General features: G+C 51.3%; 1 protein-coding gene across 2 annotated transcripts in view; it reads right to left on the bottom strand.

Moving 5' to 3' along the window:
* Positions 1-3,892: 3,892 nt before the first annotated feature.
* Positions 3,893-21,596, bottom strand: part of TEAD3 (TEA domain transcription factor 3) — a 56,637-nt gene continuing 38,933 nt past the window's right edge. The window contains exons 4-14 of one of the 2 annotated variants that reach the window (XM_034767476.1): positions 20,845-20,907; positions 20,657-20,719; positions 16,930-16,941; positions 16,216-16,353; positions 15,725-15,756; positions 14,763-14,824; positions 12,554-12,687; positions 12,002-12,175; positions 10,023-10,163; positions 9,224-9,376; positions 3,893-7,554 (exon numbers count right to left, since the gene is read on the bottom strand). In XM_034767476.1, coding sequence (XP_034623367.1) covers positions 7,441-7,554; positions 9,224-9,376; positions 10,023-10,163; positions 12,002-12,175; positions 12,554-12,687; positions 14,763-14,824; positions 15,725-15,756; positions 16,216-16,353; positions 16,930-16,941; positions 20,657-20,719; positions 20,845-20,907 — 1,086 coding nt within the window. In that variant the 3' untranslated portion in view covers positions 3,893-7,440. The remainder of the gene's footprint in view (positions 7,555-9,223; positions 9,377-10,022; positions 10,164-12,001; positions 12,176-12,553; positions 12,688-14,762; positions 14,825-15,724; positions 15,757-16,215; positions 16,354-16,929; positions 16,942-20,656; positions 20,720-20,844; positions 20,908-21,596) is intronic. The other variant, XM_034767477.1, reaches the window with a different exon arrangement.

Below are 21,596 nucleotides of genomic sequence, written 5' to 3'. Positions count from 1 at the left end.
ATTTACTGACACAAGACAAAGCCCCAATTGAAGAACATAACGGCCGTCCTAGGTTAGAGACCAATGGTCCATCTAACCCGGTATCCTGTCTCTTACAGTGCCAGATACTTAAGAGGGAATGACTAGAACAGGGCAATTATCAAGTGATCCATCCCCAGGCATCCAGTTCCAGTATCCAGCAGTCAGAGGTTTAGAGAGCCCCCGCCCATGGGGTTGCATCCCTGGCCATCTTGGCTAATAGCCATTGATGGACCTATCCTCCAGGAACTTATCTAATTCTGTTTTGAGCCCAGTTATTCATTTGGCCTACACAACATCCCCTGGCAACAAGTGCCGCAGGTTGACTGTGCATTGGGTGAAGAAGTACTTCCTTTTGTTTTAAACCAGTGTTTGGACTCTGAACTCAGCCAAGGGGAGGTTTCACCCACACAGGCTGGTGGAAATACTAGTGGAGGGCCAGAGAAGAGCATGCAAGGGTCTAGGAATGGGCTATCAGGCCATCCCTAGACAAACACCAGGGAGTTTTCAGGGGGTTGTCTGCCCACCCCATCCACAGCCCATTTTATACTATAATGACCCTAGCTCCAAAGTTCTGTGCATCTCTATGGGGGAACATGCACATAGTGAACGACCGGCTCTGCCCCACCATTGCCTCAAGCAAAGCGGGGGATGGGGCGCGTACAGAATAAGTCTCTGCTCCTGCTCCTCCTCCCCCAAGCAGCAGCACTAGATTGTCATTAAGGGGCTATACCACTTGAAGGGTGGTATACCACATTAAGGGGCTATGCCACTGTAGATTAAGGGGCTATACCATTTTGTACAGCGCCTAGCACTGTGGGCGCCTAGGCCCTACGCTAATACAGATAAATGAAAGCAGGGACATAGGCCCGGATCAGCTGAGATTCCCTCCCTCCAGAGTATTTCGCATGGGTCTGCTCACCCCCCCCCCCCTTTCCTTCTTTGTCCACGCAGTCTGTCTGCTCCTCCTATACCATCACTTCTCTCGCCAGTTGCACCCCCATTTCAACTCCTCTCCCCCGCCCAATTGCTAGGCCCCCAATAACATTCTCCCCACCCCTCCCACAATAGGATCTGCTCCCCCCACATTTCCCCCACCCCCTTGTTTGATCCCATTAGTAAGTTTCCCACATGACCCCCATTCCAGTTTTTCCCCTCCTCCCTTATTTTCCCTCCAGACCTGCCCCTCTCCACACAATTCCCCATTCTTACCTGGGCCTATCTACCAGCTGGAGAATGAAGCAGTCGGTCCCAGAGCTTTCCTCATGTCTGGTGGGCTGCTCCAGAGGAGCGGGGCAGGTGCTATGATGGGGGGTGGGTGCAGTGACCGCAGGGGGTACAGAGGGCTGGTAGGTCTGGCTAACAGAATGTTGCCATGTCACAGGTTCTATTGCCTTTTTCAAAACCACCCTGAGATCGGTAGCATTACACACTTCCTGGATTGGCCAATCCCCATCTACTCACCGGCCTGGCACTGGCGTGGATGTATGCCTGGGGAGCGTGTGCATTGGATTTATCTAAACAGTCTGTTTCACCCACTCTGCATCCATGAAGCCTAAGCAGAAAAGATCTCTCAGTCCAGGGCGATAGTATCTTTTCTGGGGAGGCCTCTCCCCCAGGACTCCGGGGCCAGCAACTTGGTAGCTTGTCTCCAATATACTCAGTGCAAATGGGGATGCTCTTAACTCCACTTAGGGTTCTTAATTTTCAAAGGGGGGTAGGAGGTGGGAACGAACAAGCAGACAGACTCTCAGACTTCTGACATTCATGGCTACAACTGGAAAGACAACCTCTGACATTCAGAATGTGAGTACCAATACATACACTGCTGTCTTGGTTGTGGTCTCTTGAAGCAAATGATGACCCAAGATTTAGTAAGAAAAATACTTCTCTGATCAATAGGTCTTGATATTCATCTAAACATTGATATCTGCTTTTTCTCCCCCATCTTACAGTTGGGGAAATCAAGGCAAGGAATATGTAAGTGCCTTGCCTCTTGAAGATGATGGATGGATTGCAGTGGATTAACAACAAAAATGCACCCATTACCCAACAAAACCCCATCGCCAGCAATCCAAGAGGTTATAGAAAATAGCAGGGTGATAATGGAGTTAAAAGACTGGATCCACATCTGGGTTCAATCCTGGCTCAGACACAGACTCTCTGTGTGACTTTGAGAAAGGAACTTCGTCTCACAACCCCCCACATTTGTAAAATGAGAACAAAGATAGTCCCTTTGTCTTGTCTGTTTGGACTGTAGGCTCTTTATAAGGCTCCCTCTTTCTTTGCATATGTACAGTACCTAACATAATGGGGTTTGAGCTCTGTTAGGGCCTCTAGTCAGTGCAATGATACAAAACAATAGATAATAAAAATACCAGCTCAGGAACTGTGTTGAGCCAACCCACGAACAAATAATTTTAATGGTTTTCAGCAGACCCATAGTTTTGTAGGAGCTCCACTGTCTCATCTCGCTGAAGTTGGACAGATACAGTAAACACAACAAATATATGATACAACCCATCACAGCTGGATTAAAAAAATACACAAAAAATATAATACATAAAAAATGGTTTTACATTGTGGACTGACACAGCTCTACAAATGGTGACCATAACCCTGGTAAGCTTTACAAAGTCTTTAAAAAAATAAAACAGTACTTCATGTGAAATTCATAAATATAGTGGGGGCGGAAGACAGGAAGGGGCTTGGTTATTGATTAAGAGTCTCTGGGTACCTGTTTAAGTCCCATTACGGGAGAGCCAAGCACTTGGCATCTCTGCCGCTGTCCCTTAGGGGTGAGCGGCAGCCGGGCTAACGGGCAGCACGCGCGTGTGTATTTGTGTCCGCAAACCAGAGGTCAGAGGGCGTGTGAGAACAGCCAGGGAACTAGGCAGCGGATCTACTGTATGATGCTCTGAGATTACAAGGGAGGGAGGGATGCAGATGAAGGGCTAAAAAACATAAAACAGTCCAGTTTAAGAAGAGATTCTTTCAAACGGGGCTCTGGCCCAGTGCGGGATCAGGGCAAAATCAAAGGCAGGGTGGGGTTGTGTTGGGTTTTTATAAAGCCCAACTCGGCTAGCAGAGCAAACTCCCCCCACCCTCCCCTCGGCGAGGGGACAGGAGCCTGCCTCAGGAGTGTATACAGTGCCCTCTCTCGAGAAGGCAGGTTTAGGAAGGGGAAGAGCAAGGGGGCATTGTTGTGTGTCCGCATGCTGACGGGAATGCTTGGAAAAGGTGGGGGTTGAACCTCAATTCCCAGAGTTTTAGATCTGCGAGTGAAACAAACAAGCGTGCTACATATAATTAACCCAGCCAGGTCTCCCCACCACTGGAACACGGGCACAGAAAGGAAGAGTTGCCTGGGACTATGGGGATTCAGGATTCTCCCCCGCCCGGACTGCGCAGACGGCAGCTCCCCACCTCCTCTTCCCACTAGAGCTACTCCGGCTGTTCCCTACCCCACAGCTAGAGGTAGGCCGAAGCGTCCAGACATCAGTGCGCTCGGCCTTCGAGAATCAGCCACCGATGACCGAGTCTTCCGAGGAAAGAAGCTTGTGCCACTCTGGGGGACAGCTACTCTCCCAGCACTATCACCACCACCACCCACGCCAAGGGGGACAGGGAGCCTGGGACATTTGCTCTACCCACCCAAGGGGACTGGGGACCAAGGCTCAGAATAACTCAGGGGTGAGGGGATGGCAGTCCTCGAAGTCTCCACGTGCCTTCGCTCTCAATTCCACGTACCGTCAGTCCTTGGAACTTCAGCGCCTGCTGTTTGCTCCCCAGCACCGCTGTGTATTCTCTGCAGTAAGGTATGTTTCTTGAGCAAGTGCCCTGGGCTTTGCCGTATTACTGCTCTGGTTCCTCCCCATCAAGGGTCCCAGCAGCTCCTCAGGCTCACGCGGGCACATGAGTGTCCGTCAAGACTCCCCGGGGAGGGGTTTCCAGGACACCCATGGGTGGCACCAATTGCAATGTTATTAGAATAGTTCAATACGTTGTACTAGAAAAACTTTGACCAACAGATGGTTTCCTTCAAGGGCTGGAAGCCTGCGCCCTCTTCACAATTCCCTCAATGCTCCTGACAGTTTCCCCTGGTCACAGAAACCCAGGGCCGCCATATTGGATTCCCACATGGCAGCACCCAAGGCCGCCATATTGGATTCAAAGGCCCATAGCTTGGCTGCCTGCCTACCTAGCTATGCAATAACTGTGCCACCAAGCAATGTCTGGGTATCTAGCCATCAGAACAACATACTAATCAATCCCTAGCTCGAGCAGAGGGGGATAAAAAGGAAGAAGAAACGGGTCAAAACTGAAGATTCAGCCCCTTGAAAGCGAGGCTAAGTCAGCTGGGAAAGACAGGGTATGAACCAATGAAATGTCAGTCTCCATAACATCCCCTTCCCCTCCCTTCTGCATCTTCAACCCAGCACTGCTCTCACTTTCCTCCCAGGAGGGAGGGAGGAAGGCAGCAATGGAACGACAAGCCATTAACCCACCAGTTTAGGAAGCAGCACAATGCAGTAGGGCTCATACGTCTGTGAGATCCCCCCCTTGTACCCTTTCATCCGGAGCAGGCCCCCTCCTGAAGACAGAGAAAAGAAGTCTGCAGAGTGATAGGGAGGAAGGGAGAGGATCCTAAGGACAGTGTCCCCCCTGCTCTCCTTCCACTACATCTATGCCACCTACATGCACCAAACCCTTGAGATCTGCACAATCACCGTCGGCCTGATATGGCCAGTCTCTTCCTTCAGGCACCATCTCAAAGACCCCCACTCTCTTTGGGTCCCTTTCCAGAGATCTGCAGTCTCCTAGGAGACGGTCATTTTTCCAGCACTGGGACTTCCCCTTGCAGCAGCCTCGCTGGGATCAGGCCTACAAGCTAATCTAGCTGGGCATCGAGGACCCCTGGACTCCAGCCACTAGCAGGCCCATCCATTCCCCCTCTTTGTGCTAGCAATCTCTCTTGCTCCAGCCTCTGCCAGACTCACTCGCCTTAGTGGCAAAAGAAGCAGGTTCCCACTCCTAACTCCCTCCTGCAGTACCGGCTCCTTCCCGAGAGCTCCCCCCGGTTAGTAACAAAGTTCTCAAAGGAAATCCCCATTTCCAGTGACAGGCTCCGAGCTCCTCAGTGGAAAAGCCACGTCCCTCATTGGGGATTGGAAAGGGCATAGGAGAGGCAGTTTAGTGTGAGAGGCGTGCTGGGAAGTGCGTGAGGCTGTGGGAAGGGCAGATGGGGCAAGGGAAAAGCTTAAACCGAAAAAAAGTCAGACTGAAAATGCCGAGGAGGAAGAGATGGGAAATTTACATATGTAAATTAGGGTAGGAAAACACAATGCTGTTGCCATTACCCTATTACTTACTATTAAGCCACAAATGAATAATTAGAGGAACACTACTGAGTAAAAACCCCTGGGCCTAAGCCCGGATGGTGCGGAGAGCCCAAACTCCTACTGACTTCAGTGGGAGAGGAGGACATTCATCACCCTTTAATCTGGTTTGTTTCACAGTAGCACTAAGCGGCCTTGGCAGGGCCCCACTGTGCTAGGTGTTGTATAGACACATAGTGCTGGGGCCCAGATTTTTGTTACAAAACCCCAGACAAACATCTTTCCCAGCACTGCCAACTAATAGCCCCGGAGGTCGTTAAAACCAGATTTTTCCACACTCAGATCCATTTTGCATCTTTTTGTTTTGCTACTTGGCCTGTTCCTGCATCTGAACTGACACTATATGTGTCAGTTTCACTTTGGTTCCAGTCACTTTCACAAGGCTGGGCTGCAAACGCTGCAGGGGCAGGAGAGTTCAACCCCAATTAAAAATAAGTATTTTTTAAAAAAGAGAGCATATTTTAAAACCTCATTTTAAAAAATTATGAAAAAAACGTTTCCATTCAAGTTTGGACAACTCTCCCGACTGCCCCTTTAAATTACAAATCCTAAATTTTGGACTTTCACTACCCAACAGTGTCCCTTTAAGCTGTATCGCAGCCATATCACCACCTTCCACTTTGTCACAGCCACGTGGCCAGATTTCAACCAATGCGACACCCCTGAAGTCCAGGGAATTGTGTGGTTTACACCATTGGTGGATTTGGCTAATAGGGATAACGGGAGGTGGGTTATAAGGTGCCACTGTGGTGGATGGGTAGATCCCACTCCATTGCCTGCAGATGGGAACGATCAGGAAAGCAATGAGGGTGGTAGGGAAAGTTAATACCCTGCTAAACTGATCTTCCGGCTTTGGTCTAAGCTTTTCCCACGTCTCTGCCATGAAGTCAGATGCCAAAACATTGGCAAGAGTTGCTTAAAGCTTCCAGTCACTTGGGATGTTTGAGAATTTCCTGGGTGATCCCATCCTCTCTCAGTCCAGGGACTTCCCCACGCAGCCTTGCTAGCACATAGCCCTCTCGGACTCTGCCTGGGTACAGCCATTATACTGCTGTCTCCATAGCCTCCGAGATCTCTTTTCTCCAGCTGAGCCCTCTCCTGTCCCTCTGCTACCCACTTGTCCTCCCACCACCTGCTCTGACCTCCCACAAACAGCCATGCACTTAGGACCCTCTTCTCTCAACACACACTCCAAAGTGATGCACCCACACTCCCAACATTTGGGACACTGCCATGGGACCAGCGCCCTCCCGCACGAACCATAATGCCAGGCATATTGCTGTGGTACCTCCATAACCACAGCTTCAGGGACAGTGTTGCAGGATCGCTGCACTCCTGAAACAAATACAGTGCTCAGTGCCATTGCTGTGATAATGTTTTTTACAGTCACCATTCCCTCTTGCAACTAACTGACGGGGACGTTCCACACAAAGACCTGACCTGCGTCTCTGGGGGCCACGCTGGCTTTGCACATAGCCCACTGCAGAGAGTGGGGCAGAAAAATTCTCCCTTTCCCTTGCCCGATTCCAGACCAGACCACGTCTTGTTGGATAAACCAGGCAACATCCACTTTCTCATCCCACTCCGAAAGGCCATTTTGGCACCACCCGCTCATCAGAACGAAGCCAGGCAGAGCTGGTCCGGGGCGCACGATCATTTATATCTGAACAAGGAGGAAGGAGGTGCATCTGGGTATTAAGAAGGGGTTGTCGGTCTATGTGGCAACATGCCGCTCTAGGACGGCAGGCTGGGAAAGGCACACAGGCGGTAGACCTCAGCAACGACGAAGGCCAAGTCTTTCCCCTTCCAGCTCTGGAGGAGCCCTTCCTTTCGCTCTATGGTTTCTTTTTCGTCTTTTTTTTTTTTTTAAATTGTTCCTAAGTAGAAAACATCTTTGATTGTGAGTCAGTCTTTTTGGCTTTTCTTTTTCTTGTTTTCAAAAGACTTCCACCGAGGCATCCTGCACGGGCAGCTTCTCTGCAAAGACCTCTCCCCCCCACACCCTGCCCATCCCACAGGGCCTCTAGTCTTTGACCAACTTGTATACGTGGTGCTGGGCGCCGTGCTCGCTGGTGGATACCTCAAAAACAAAGGCTATACAGAGCAAGGTTTCCTGGGTATCCCTATTCGTAACAACCTGGGTAGATAGGAGAGAAAGCAGAGTCAGAAGAGTCCAGAGATGGGTTCTGTGTTACCCAGGAGCGGCGCCAGGGTTTTTGGCGCCCTAGGCGGGGGTCCTTCCACGCTCCCGGTTGTCGTCGGCAATTCTGCAGCGGGGAGAGTCCTTCCGCGCTCCTGGTCTTCGGGGCACTTTGGCGGCAGGCCCTGGAGCGAGTGAAGGATCCGCCGCAGAATGCCGCCGAAGACCTGGAGCGCGGAAGGACCCCCCGCTGCCTAATTGCCGCCAACAGCGGCAAAATGCCCCCCCCCCCGCCCCCCAATCCTGGCACCGTAGGCGACTGCCCTGGTGTTACCTTGTAAGGCACAGTTTTACCACGTGGATGATTTATTTTATAGATCTGTATCCTCTAGACAGACAGACAGACAGACAGACAGACAGACAGACAGACAGACAGACACACACACACAGTCTCTGCTGGATTGTACCTCGTGAACCCACTTACCCCAGCACAACGTAGATGAAATCTAGAGCTGGTGCAAACTCCAAACTTTTGTTTCATGGGACATTTCTGACACTTTGCAAAAACAAACATTTTCAAAATTTCCCATGAAACAGAAATTCCACCCCCAAAAAGTAGTGTTGGAAAAATTTTGAAATTTTATTTCAAAGTGAAATTTTTCTTTAGAAATGTATATTATTTTAAAAATGTTTTTATATAATTTGTTTTTACATTAGTTCTGATATGACTTGTAAGAGTCTACAATGATGTGATGTCAGATTATGCTATGACTTGACATATGATGGCAGATTTTACACTACTACTACATGTCATGGAATAATGTACAAATGATAAAAATCTACAAATAAACCAATAAATTTCAAAACAAACATTTCCAAAAGAAATTTCATTTGGGAAATAAATTTTCTGGGGGAAATGGCATTGAAATCTACACAATTTCTCAAAAAATTTCAGTTTTGTCTAAACAGTATTTGTTTTGATGGAAAACTCTTTTGAGGACTATTTTATGACCAGCTCTAGCGAAGTACGTGTAGCGGGGTACACAGCTGCATATATATTTATTAATATGAGTGTCTCTATAGTGTCTCTTCACATTACATTTTTACTGTATTTTATACACACACGCACTTTTGAAGGATAACATTTGTGTGAACAAAAAGGGATTAACACCCTCCCGTCCCTCTCCCAAAACTCTCTCAAAATCCCTGAGAGATTTTGCCTCAAACTTTCCCCAAAAGGCCACCTTGGCACAAGATGTGGCCTGTAAAAATTCTAGGTTCTAGGGAACCTGGTTTGATAAGGAAATGGCTTAACAAAAAATCAGAGCCTGTGTTTTCAAAATGATTTTAGGTGCCCAACTTGAATCACCTTAACCAAGCCTGATTTCCAGAGGGCAGATGCTCAGCACTGTCTGACTATCAGGGTTCTGTAAGGCATCCCAAGGAGTGCACCCAGAATAACGAGTCACTTCTGAAAGTTTAGGTCCTGATCTATAATGGGGGGACATCTTCAGTCTTAACCTTGGGGAGCGGGGGAGGAGATTTGCACCTACATGCAACAAAGGGTGGTCATCTGATTGTAGTCATCAGTAAGTCATGCATCACTTATGCATGGTGAGCCTGGAAGTGGAGAATGGGGATGGAAGAAGGAGGCAAGGTCAGGTACCTGCAGGATGGTGAAATTCTCCAGGACGCTGTTCATCATGTACTTCTCCGGGAGATGCTTGAGTTTGTGGATGAAGTTGATCATGTATTCGCACATGGGGGACCGATGGATTCGATAGACGAACCGGCCATTCTCCAGCCGTGCGTACTCTGTCTGCAGGAGAATGGATCCAGGTGCTCAGTGTTACTACATAGTTAGCACATGGCTGACAACAGAGAGTGCAAGGGAGCAGGAGGGAGTAAGAGCATGCCGGACGGAGGTAGCAAAGACACTGGGATCTGCGGCAAGAGCCTAAGCAAACTGGGATAATATCACTGCAGAAGGCTGAAATTTACTAGCTCAGGTACTAGATGCGTCCAGATCTGTTTAAGAAACATGCTCTTCTCTAGCAGGTTTCATCCAGCTATTTCCACTCAATCTGCCTTTAGGCTGTTAGCAATTTGGGGCCAGATTCTGTTAGCATCTGGCACATTTTACTTGTGAGACAGCACCGCACGTTCCTATGATAAATAATAACGGCACAGATCTCTATTAATTCAGCTTCGAAACCCCAGGGAGGTAGGTACCCTCTCCATTTTACAGATGGAGAAACTGAGGCACAGAGGGGCAGTGACTTCACCAAATGACACAGGGAGCCAGCTGCAGAACTGGGAATGGAATGCAGGGGCACTGACTCTCAGCCCCCTGCTCTTGCCAGTCTCGCCGTCTCCTGGAGCCAAGACCAGATCCCAAGGAGGCCTGACTCTCCGTCTTGTGCTCTAGCCACTAGCCCGCACTCCCTCACAGGCATGGGACTCACCTCTACCTTCTCGACGACTTGCTTCCCGAAGGAGCACACCTTGGTGGAGACGGTGACGGTCATGTTCTCTGCACTGCTGTACTGGCTGCTCACGCCATAGAAGGTCCCAGGACCGTCCTGGATAGTGCTGTTCAGATCCGCCTAAATCAGAGAGAGAGGGAGGGTGTTACCAGGAATTGAGCTAAGCTTTGGCTGGAGGCAGGAAGGTCCAGAATGTGGAGCTTTCAGGGACAGGGACCTGGAGGTAAAAAAAAAAAAAAAAAAAAAAAAAAAATCACTGATTTACAGAAATACCATCTTTCTCTACAGACTGAATGCACAGAGAGCACTTCAGCCCCTCCTGAGACGCAACCACATTTGGGGAGAAAGACAGCAGCACACGCTAGGTTAGGACAGGAAGCGGAGAATACCATATAAGCCATTGCAACCCAGCGGGCTGGGCAGAGAATTGAGGGAGGCAGGATGTAGTTACCCCAGTTGGAATTTGGCCAGGACATCAGAGCTAAATACCTCTGCTCTTGCAAACACTGCTGCCGGATCTTAAATCCAAGGTCCTTACCCTTGGGGCCATTCCCATCTCAGGAGGACACAGTATGGACAATCTTAAGAGATCAGAAAGCAGGAGTCAGACCTACCCACCCCGCCCCAAACCAGGAGACTTTAAAAAAAGTGTGTTGTGGTCGGTCTTGATTTTTGAACTCCCTTGTGGTGTGTGCGTGTGTGCGCGTGCAATTAGTGCCGCCAGCTCTCCCAAACGTATAGAGGAAGGAGATTTTGGCCCCCTTTGGGAGACACGCTGCTCCCTGATGGCACGGAGCTTCCAGCTTCTCTCCAACCCCCACATTTTAACTCGTTAATTTCATGCCTCCCCCGTCCCCACAACCTGCCCCTCCTCCAGCCCAGCAATTAATTATGTGGCCTTCCCCTCCCAGCCCCCACATCAGCTCTGCCCTCCCTGCAGCTCCAGAGGTTCTCCTCCCTCTCCTGGGCCGGGGGTGGAGGGGAGGGCAACTGGAATGGGCACCTCTTCGCTCTGTACCCAGGCTGAAAGGAGGATACAATTCCAGGGGCTCTTCACACCTCCTCTTCCCAGGCCCAGGGTTGCAGGCAGGGAGGGACAGAGAGCAGACTGACCCACTGCTTACAGCAGGGGTCAGCAACCTTTCAGAAGTGGTGTGCCAAGTCTTCATTTATTCACTCTAATTTAAGGTTTCACGTGCCAGTAATACATTTTAACGTTTTTAGAAGGTCATAATATAGAACTAAACTATTGTTGTATGTAAAGTAAATAAGCTTTTTAAAATGTTTAAGAAGCTTCATTTAAAATTAAATTAAAATGCAGAGACCCCCAGACCGATGGCCAGGACCTGGGCAGTGTGAGTGCCACTGAAAATCAGCTTGCGTGCCGCCTTTGGCACACGTGCCATAGGTTGCCTATCCCTGGCTTACAAGATGAGGGACTGTCTCCCTCCCGTGCCAATGGTGTTGGCTGCGCCGGCTATTCCCCGCTGGAAGCATGTGGCTGGGGCTGAAATGGCAGCATTGAAGATGGCACGTCCCTGGGTTGAGCAGTGACGTAGAGGGAAGAGCCCCCTACCAACACAGCCCCCCTCCCAGCACTGCACTGACTTGGGAAGGAAGCAGGTCCCTCTTCCAACTCACCCACACCTATTCTTGCCGTCTCTAGTGACCCTGGAAGATCTCCCACCCAAGCCTGGACCCAACCCAAGCTGGTGTGGCTTGTAAAGACAGGCAGGATCACCCCCTAAGTGATATGGCTGATAAAAGCCCCTGCATGTCTGTCCACAGCTGCCAGCTGCCACCCTGGCTTCTGGTGGGAAGCAAACTTTTTCCGGCTTGACTCAAATCATCGTTCAAACAGGGCTGCCAGCTCCTGCCCGTCACAGTGTGCGGGAGTGTCTGGGAGGGGCTCTAGAGGCACAGCTGAGCATTGGCAAGGTGGAGTGCATGGTTCTTACCCAGAACTTGACAAGGAAGAAGGAGTTCTGGGGTCCTCTCTCGTAGAGCTCCTTCAGGCCCCCCTTCTTCTCGGGGAACTTGTCATAGATCTGGCGGATGTCCACGGCCTCCAGCAGGGGGTCGCTGTACGAGGGGTTCGTCTGCCCGATGTGCACGAAGAGGTGTTTGCTATACTGTAGAGGAAGCAGGAAGGGTCAGCGTTGTGGGAGCGGTCATCGTTCGCCCTAGACGCATGCACACCACGGAACCACAGCCACCACGGTGATGCTGTGTCAGACGCTGGGACCCAGAGCCCTCCGGCCTCCCATCACCGCCTGGGCTAAGAGATCACAGGGACCCAAGCTATGCCTAGAATCATTCTCCACTCCCCTCTGCTGCACAGGGGCAGCTCTGGGGGACCCCAGACATGTGCCTGGGCGCCGATGCTTGGTGCTAAGCAGCATAGGGACAGGGGAAATGCCCCCTCTGATCTCTGGGATCTTCCTCCCCCTCACTCTGGTTGGAAGGGTGGGGTGGGGGTTCCGAACTCCCAGCACCCCGCACAGGGTTACCGTTTCAGCATCCCGCGGCACCTCCATGAACGCTGAGTACTCCAGGAGCCGCAGCTTGGCGGAGGCGATGGTGCGGTCCTGCCAGACGGGCACGGCCGAGGCAGCTGGTGGGAGAGGAGCCAGGGGCTCGTAACCTAGAATGGAGACGGAGAGACCATCCAGCAAGCTATGGGATAACCCACCATCCCCTACAGCATCTTGGGGCAGCTCTGGGAAATCTGTGCCCGCAATGCCGATGCGGAAAGAGATTTGGCAGGTCTCAGCAAGTCCAGCTGCCCTTACTACTAGCCAACGCTGGCCTTGTTTCCTATACTAAGGGCAGGTCTAGATGGCAGGTTTGTTGTGCATTGAGTTGATGCGCAGTACGTAAGCTGTGGTGACAGCATGCACATGGACAGCGGTTTCCATCCACATCATTGCACACACACGACAACTTGGAGCGCTGTAAGTGCGGGGCATTCGGAGGGGACCTCCAGTCTGGCTCTAGAGCTGTCATGCAATGGGGCTAGCAACCCCCTTCCTTGGGGACCTATTCCAGCGCCCAGTAGGAGGTGGCAGACACACACATCTCTCTATGTGGTCTACCACTAGAGAGGGACACAGAGCCACACTGTGTTAGCATTGCCAGGAAGCTTCCCCTGGCATACAGCCCAGTCCGACTCTCGGCCTGCACATGCTCCCTTCGGATATGTGAGACCCACATCAGCTCCTGCCTGAGTTCTGCGTGTTTAACCCTTTTGCTCTTTCTGTGAACACTGGAGGGAAACAGAGGCCTGTCCCGCCAGGGACATCCCCCACTCTCCCATCCCTGCTAAGAGGGTCAACTTTTGGGGACAGGGGCTGACGGTTATTTAAATTACACACACGTACAGCACCTAACACCACTGTCAATAACAAACCCTCCCGTGCCCTAGAGCAGTGGTTCCCAACCAGGGGTACGTGTGCCCCTGGGGGTACGGAGAGGTCTTCCGGGGGTACGTCATATCATCTAGCTATTTGCCTAGTTTTACAACAGGCTACAGAAAAAGCACTAGCGAAGTCAGTGCAAAGTAAAATTTCATATAGACAAGAACCTGTTTATACTGCTCTATGTACCATACACTGAAATGTACGTACCATATTCATATTCCAGTGGATTTATTTTATAATTATATGGTAAACATGAGCAAGTCAGCCATTTCTCAGTAATAGTGGCTGTGACATTTTTGTATGTTTATGTCTGATTTTGTAAGCAAGTAGTTTTTAAGTGAGGTGAAACTTGGGGATACGCAAGACAAATCAACCTCCTGAAAGAGGTACAGCAGTCTGGAAAGGTTGAGAACCAATGCCTTAGAGGATCACTGGTCTTGGCTAACAGCCCTCCCAGGATCTGTTGTGGCTAACTGGTCTTCCTGGCTAATCAGATTATAGTTTCTGAGGATGGGGGATTTCCACCTGTGTTTCTTGCTCAATACATAACAATGATGCTGGCTGGGTCACCTACAGGGATTGAACCTAGGACTTCTGGAGCCAAGATCATGAGACTCTATTGTGTGGGCTAAAGACCAGACTCCCTTACCTTGGAAGCAGTAACAGACACACTAACCTCTACACATGGTCTAGCCACTAGGGAGCGATAAAGAGCCACGCTGTGTTAGCTGGGTTACGTTTGGAAAGGCGGAAGGATCAGTGGGTGTGCTGGGAGGCTGCTTTATTTCTGGGCACACCGAGTGGCAGAGGATTGCTGATAACAGAATTAAACAGGGCAGGTTCTCATTCCAGCAGACTGAGGAGACTCAGGATCAGGGACAGTCTTGGGAGCTTTGCACCCTGGTGAATTACAGACTGTAATGTGGAGGTGACACCCTAGTATCTGGGGCTTGGGGCAGGTGGGAGACCAATTCTCCAGGACCGGTAGCTGGGGTGGCGTCTCTGACGCAGAAGAAACAATTCTGCCCTCAAGTGTGAATCCCGGGTGCAGGAGATGATGGAAAGAGGAGGAAAAAGCCCCTGAGAAATTAGCGCTCAGGTGGCCATAGCAACAGGACACAGAGATGCATATGTGAACATGCACATGAGCAGTGGGCAGAAGCTGGGGGGGGGGGTGGAGCCTTCATCTGGGGGAGGAGCCAAGGCCAGGGCAATTAAGGCAAGCAAACGAGTAGTTCTGCGCCTCCAAGAGGCAAGGCACTGGTGGAAATCTGGCCACCAGTGAAAGCAACCCACTTACTGGCTAGTGATGGAGGCATTGGTGGCTGGATGGGGTAGGCTGGTTGTGCAAATGGTTTAATGCTGAAAAACAAAGTGCATTGTTAGGCAGGTTAATGAGAATCTCGTTTATAAAGCGTCCTCCCAACCCACCTCCTCTCCATAGGGAGCTGACGGACACTTCCTGGACAATTAAGACAAGAACATTGATATCCAAATCCATATCGTGTGCCTGTGCACATGCACACAGAGACCAGCTGCTAATTCTCATCTCCCTACATCTGCCTACCCCACTCTCCCCTCCCCAAATGAAGAGGCCTTCTGCACCCCTCCCACCACTCTCCACCATGGACTGGGATATGTCCAATCCTCCCTCCCCGACACCCCCTTAGTCTAGTATAAATGCAGCTCATCCGGAAGCCCATGTTCTCAGCGGACACAGCAATCAGCCAGACACCATTGCACACAGCAATCGGCCAGACACCAGCGCTGGTTGGACCCCAGAGCTCATCAGGACCAAGTCATTAGCAGTGAGGTGTTGGTGGATCATTGTCACAACCTCAGGCCAGAGATACAGCAGTCCTCCATCCATCAACACACTCAGCATGGGCAGTGGCCAGGCAAATGTTCCTCACACCCCACCCCAGAGGAACCCACCCCTGGGAGTAGAGGGGAGTTCTACACACAGGTTTCTGACCCTCTCCTGACTACATGGGAGCCGGCTGCATGCATCAGGTTGTTCTCCACACACTGCTCACATGTAGGCTTAAAAACGTGCACACCAGTGATTTGCCTAAGCTGGCAGAGTTGGGCATAGGACCTAGGAGACCTGGCCCCCCGGGGTCCCTGCTCTCCCCATAACAGCACACTGCTTTCCTGATCTCTGACTGACACAAGAACTTGGGGGGAGAAAACCAAGTCATATTAAAGCATCAGCAGCCATAAATATGGTCTGATCGAGACTTGAGGTGCCTCTTTACTTACTCCTGAGAGGGTCCAGGCTGTCCGCTCCAAAACTGGGGAAACAAAAGTACACACAAAGGAATGGTCAGGGACTTAGTCGCACATCCCAACACCCCGCAACACATCTTACCGCCCCTTTGAGCGGGTCACTAAACAGCTCGAGGGGTTTTAAGGTTGCACAGCAAGTCTACAGCCAACCTGGACACCACTTCTTCAGCAGAAATCCGCTAGGGGAATGCCGTAGCTGTGAGCTCCCCAAGGGCCAATTCTCCTGCCCCTTTCCTCAACAAAGACACCTGTCGGGAGAGCTTAGGACTGGAGTAGTTGTGAGCTCCCTTGCAGCCACCCCTCCCCTGCTGTTCCCTGTATCAACTCCCAGTGTGGCAGGTGAGCCTGCGGTGGTTCGACCTGCTTCCTAGATGGTGTTCCTAGCCCATTCCATGTGGCAGATCCTGCTGGGCTGGGAACACAGGGCGAGCCTTTTTCCACCTGGGGAGAGCGGAGACCCTTACCCTGGTAGGAGCAGAGAAGACAGCCTGAGGAAGAGGAGGAGGGGGGCTGAGTTTGTTCTGCAGGACGCTGGCGGATACGATCTGTGCAGATGACATGGAGGCCATACTCTGCAGGGCCTTGTCCTTCGAGACCTGGTCCTTTGAGAGAGGAGAGGAGGAACAGAAAGCATGGTTACCAACCCAAACTGGACAGGGACGCAGACCGACCGACACCAATTACCCCCTTCAGCCCAAAGGAGCCCAACGCGCTTTACAAACTGGATCTATACATGCAAAGGGATCCCTTCAACTGCCCCGGAGATGCAGCCACCTCTGGGGTGAAGCGTGGCAACTGTTTATCATTGCCATGCACTGTTACACAACAGTTTAGGACAGGAAGTCATGGAGAATAATGCAGTCAATGAAACAGCAGGGGGAACTTGGGAAGGAGAACAGAAACCCCCCAGACTGGAATTTGCTCACATCAACATCTCAAGGGATTGTTGAGCACAAGTGGCCGGGGCCTCGGTTTTAAGACTCATGTGTGAGAGGGCACCCTTAGCAGCACTGGTTGGGTCCTGACTCAGAGAGAAAACAGCCCTCTACCCCCGCACTGAATCACTGATACCAGGGATTTTTTCTTGGGAGGTCTCTGTCCATGGGAGAGGGCCAAGGAATATTAAAGGGATAAAGAGACATTTAAAGAAAGTAACTGCAAACTCAAGCACTACTTACCAAGTTCATGGCCTGTACGTAAAAGAAAGGAATAGCAACAGTTAGTATGTTTGCAACAATCCCAGAGCAGATAAACGTCTGCACCCTTATAGGCGTCATTAACATACTGACCCTTTGAAGAACAAAGGGAAGATGGGTTTGACTTTGGAAACAAACCAAATCTAAACCTGGGTGGTTTCTAATGGACCTGGTCTCTCTGTGTTTATGACCCTGCCTGGCAATCTGGGTTTGTGGGACGCCAGGGTGTGAATGGGTACGACAGATCCGTGCGGGCTGGTAACCTCTTCTCATTTAGGCACCACTGAGTAGTGCACGGGCCGCCGTGAAATACCAGAATAGGCTACACTAGAACGTGAAGCTAAGGATAGTGAGCCAAGGGTTGATTGGGCATGAAGCAACCTTACCCAGCGCACACATGTACGTGTGTGACAGCTGCACCAGCAGCGGAGGCAGGCCCGGTTCTATACGTGCACACAGCAGAAAGGCAGGGAATGAGGAGTGCCTGGCTGTATGTGAACAGGGGCACTGGAACCATTTTTATAGTGGGGGTGGCAACGGTGGAAACCATGTATTTGGTTGTGAACCGAGTGGCTGTGCACATGTAGATCTGAGTGGAGAGAGGAGCGGGAAGAGTGCTGGGTAGAGGAGATTTAAAGGGATGCGTCTGAGGAAATGCTTCTCAGCTGTTTTATGACGGATTGATTTGAGAATTTCCAGGCCTGCCACATAGATCCTCATTTGGGCTATTGGCTCTTCTGTGTTTTTAATATCATCAAGTCTTTCCCATTCACCACCTCTTACAAGTTTTAAAGCTGGCAAAGTGAAATGAGAAAACAGGCACCAAAAATAACCTCTGCTTATCATGCTCAGCTCCAGGGACATTGGGGAGGAGCCATAGGAAGGAGAGGATTAAAACCAGGAAATAGATGTGTGCATCAGCAGCTCATCTCTCTCTCTCCAAACTGCAAGGACCTCAACAGCTGAGCTCCCATTCGGGCCTCTAAGGAAGTGGCCACATTTTCAGAAGAGCTCAGTGCAGTGGGTGCACACTGGGTGTGGAGCACTAGACAATCTGTCCCTAGACGTCTGTGTGTTTACATGAGGCAACTGGAAAAAGGAGCAAGGTTTCCCTTTTGCAATAACTATTTGGCTCACTCAGCAGGAACAGAGGGTTCTGCAATCTTTCCCAGCGTATCTGTGGTCATCCTAGTGCAGGGGTTCTCAAACTGGGCGTCGGGACCCTCAGGGGGTCACGAGGTTATTACATGGGGGGGGGGTGTCGTGAGCTGTCAACCTCCACCCCAAACCCTGCTTTGCCTCCAGCATTTATAATGGTGTTACATATATTTAGAAGTGTTTTTAATTTATAAGGGGTGGTCACACTCAGAGGCTTGCTGTGTGAAAGGGGTCACCAGTAAAAAAGTTTGAGAACCACTGTCCTAGTTGCTTACTATGTATGCATGCCCTGATCATCAGATCATATATTGCTTTTCCTCCTCAGAGCTTAACTCGAGGCTTGATCGGCCGATTCATTTTGAACCAATTTTAAGAGCCCCCAGAGACTCAGGAGATGGATGTATTTTAAAAATCAGTATTACACAGTCCTGTAGCGTCTAAGAGCTACGTGCACGGACACACGTTTGAGGCGTAGTGAGAACCGAAAGGCAGTCGGACTTGGCTGTATTAAAAGAGGATCCCAAAATGGAGGCACGGTTGTTCCACACACAGGCCCTGTTGGCCCTTCTAAAATTGCCCTCAAGTGCCCATCCCCCCTTCTAGAAGAGTAAGAAAGGCTTGTTAAGTACAGCCTCCGTCCGCACCAGTTACTGAGAGTCCCCAGTGGCCAGAGGAGTTACTGTCCTTATGGAAGAGTCAGATGGAATTTAATAGGGACCTATAGAAATGACTCGCAAACCCTATACTAGAATTTAACAGTGAGACAGAGCCTCTCTCTAGGTTCTTTTGAACAATCCTGTAGACTCTACAGTAGGGAGAGAATTCCCTATTCAATTCTGCAGGGATTTTCTGCCTGGACTTGTTAAATGGGACAGGAAGACAGAGGGCACTGGAACAAACAAATGCATAGGGACCAGCGGCGAGATTTCTCCGCCACCTGGGAGTGGCCCCCGCGCCGTGCAGGCTAATCATAGTTATTGCACTATTATGGTGTGTTCTTCCCCTCTGTTTGCGGCATCCACCTGTTGTCTCTCGTCTCCTACTCAAGTTCTTCAGGGCAGGGTCTTTTAGTTAAGCGTGTGCACATGTGCCGTGCCTGGCACAATGGGGCCCCGATGGTGGGGCTCCCACAATACAAAATGAACGACAACCACAAAAGGAGGAACGTCCTGATGAGAACTTTCATTTCAGTTGCAAAACCCCTCCCCGCACCCTGCCCTGTGACCCCACCCCACCCACATGTGCCTCTGGCACCCAGCAAACAACAATACAGAGAACACACAGTGGAAACGGTTACTGAAAGGTTAGTCAAACTCCACTTAGAAAGAGGGAAGGAGAGAAAGAAAAGCCAACCAGAGAAGAGACAACATTCCAGTTTTATCCTTGCTCTGCTCCCTTGGCTCCTGGATCCCTAGCCTGACCGCTAGGCAGCCAGAATGAACTGGAGCAGGGTCTCCATGGGAAGCCCCAAAGCTCCTGGCTGAGCATCCCTGCACTAGCGAGTACGTTCCACCATATGAGCCCTGCGGCTCAAACATCCCCCACCCAACATCTCCCTGTGCTGGTCCCACAGCCCGACTGTTCCCCTGCAGACTAGAAGTACAGGCCCCAACACCCACGTGTCTCCTTCTGGGGAGGAGCGGGGGGCAGCATCACAGAGTGTGGGCCCCATAGACTGAGCACCCCGACACCTTCCGGAGCAGTTATTCCAGGTGGCCCACGCAGCCCAAGTGCACTAGAACCAGCTGGGACAGCATCACTCCGCACAGGCATGGAATCAACCCATGAGCGTCAGCATCTGCTGGGGGAGCATCGCCCTGCAAAGCCCCTTGCTCCTGGCCCTCAGCCTCAGGCACAGGTGTGGACTCTGCATCTCATTCCCGCCCCTTAGACGTTATGGCGTCTGCTGGGGAGGTGCCCAGCATGCGGTCCTGACCCCCAGCCCAGTTCTACCAAACTAGTCTGGAGCAGCACCTGGCTAGGTTAGGCTCCAGCCTGCACTGATCCCTCACGGTCCTGCAGCAGCCAACTTATGATGCATCTCTGCAGCCTGGGGGAGGCCGTGACCCTCCCAGCTACAGGGAAACACGCAGAGCCTTGCCCAGTGCAGGAGCTTGTGGGGAGGAGGAAGAGCACTAAGGGGAAAGCCTAAGACCCTTGCTTGCTATGTTACTGCCTTTGGGACGCTCGGGCTCTGGCCAGCCCTGGCAACCTACCAACCCTGCACTCCCCGCTCCGTGCAGAGCAGGTCCCAACGCGGGCACAGCGCTCACCATCCTGCAAAGGGCACGTGGGAGGACGTTCTCCAGGGAGGCCTCTATCTGACCTCAGGAGCTTCCTAGCTAGACCTCTCCAGCTGGAGAGATCCTGTTGCAGTCTCTTCCTGCCACCCCTTCCCCAGGGAGCGTCTGGTTCCAGGAACGAAGGGAGTGGGGGAAAGACATAAAAAGGAAAGAGAAAGCGGCACACCACAGAGCTGAGTGTGTTAGTCGTCAGCACGGCCACTGCTCGGGGGCAAGCGGGAGGTGGGGGGAAGCCGGGGAGCGCGTACCTTCAGCTTGGACTGAATCTCGCGAGATTTCCGTCTGGCTAGAACCTGCAAGTGGCTAGAGACCTGCAGAGAGAAAGCAGAAGGAGAGGGGAAAACAGCAGAGCCGTCAACCAGAGCAGAGGAGAGGAAGGAGAGGGGCTGCCCCATGCTCACACACCACGGACGCATGGGCAGGGTCTCCAACGTACCTTAATGCCAACCTGGTACTCCCGCACCTTCTTCCGAGCTAGAACCTGTATGTGGCTGGACACCTAGGGCCCGCCAAGCCGTTCAAAAAGGAAAACACAAAGAGAATGAAGACATGATCCCGCACTGCGCTGCGTGACAACAGCGCACCGAGCGCTTGAGATACATGGGGCCAGCCCGGGGGTCAGCGGAGGCTCCTGAGAACTAGCACTCCTCCTATGGATTGCGAGCAACAGTGGCCAAAATTATCAGGCCAGATCCTCAGCTGGTGTAAACGTTACGCCAGTTTATGCCAGCCAAGGATCTGGCCCGTAGAGCGGACACGTGCCCCGCAAGCACACCCCTCTTGTTTCACTTTGCAGTTTGGTTCTAACTCTGCAACGAACGGTGCTGTGGACGCCAAGGCTATTAGCGCTTGGTGGTTCTCTGCAAAGGGGACATATCTGACCAACAAAGAGATGGTTTCTCTAACTGCCAGGCTTGTACGATCAGCCGGGCTCTTTCCTTCTCGTGCATCATCGTCAGGGAGGGAGTTTCTGAAAGGCAAATTTTGCCCTTCCACACAACCATGTCAACCCTGTGACGCTCTGCCAGGCGGAATTTGGCCCTGCAGTTGCAGCATAGTGAATCAGGGAAGACGCAGGAGCCAGAACAGACTCCAGTGGGCTCCCCCACATCTCTGTGAATTGTGCTGCTCAAAGAGGAGGAAAAACACAGGCAAAAATTTTCAGGGCCAGGTTCACTCAAAAAAGTG

Source organism: Trachemys scripta, chromosome 4 (genome assembly GCF_013100865.1).
Source record: "Trachemys scripta elegans isolate TJP31775 chromosome 4, CAS_Tse_1.0, whole genome shotgun sequence".
NCBI lineage: Eukaryota > Metazoa > Chordata > Testudines > Emydidae > Trachemys > Trachemys scripta.
The sequence above is the reverse complement of the archived record's forward strand: the minus strand, read 5'-3'. Positions and strand labels throughout refer to the sequence as shown.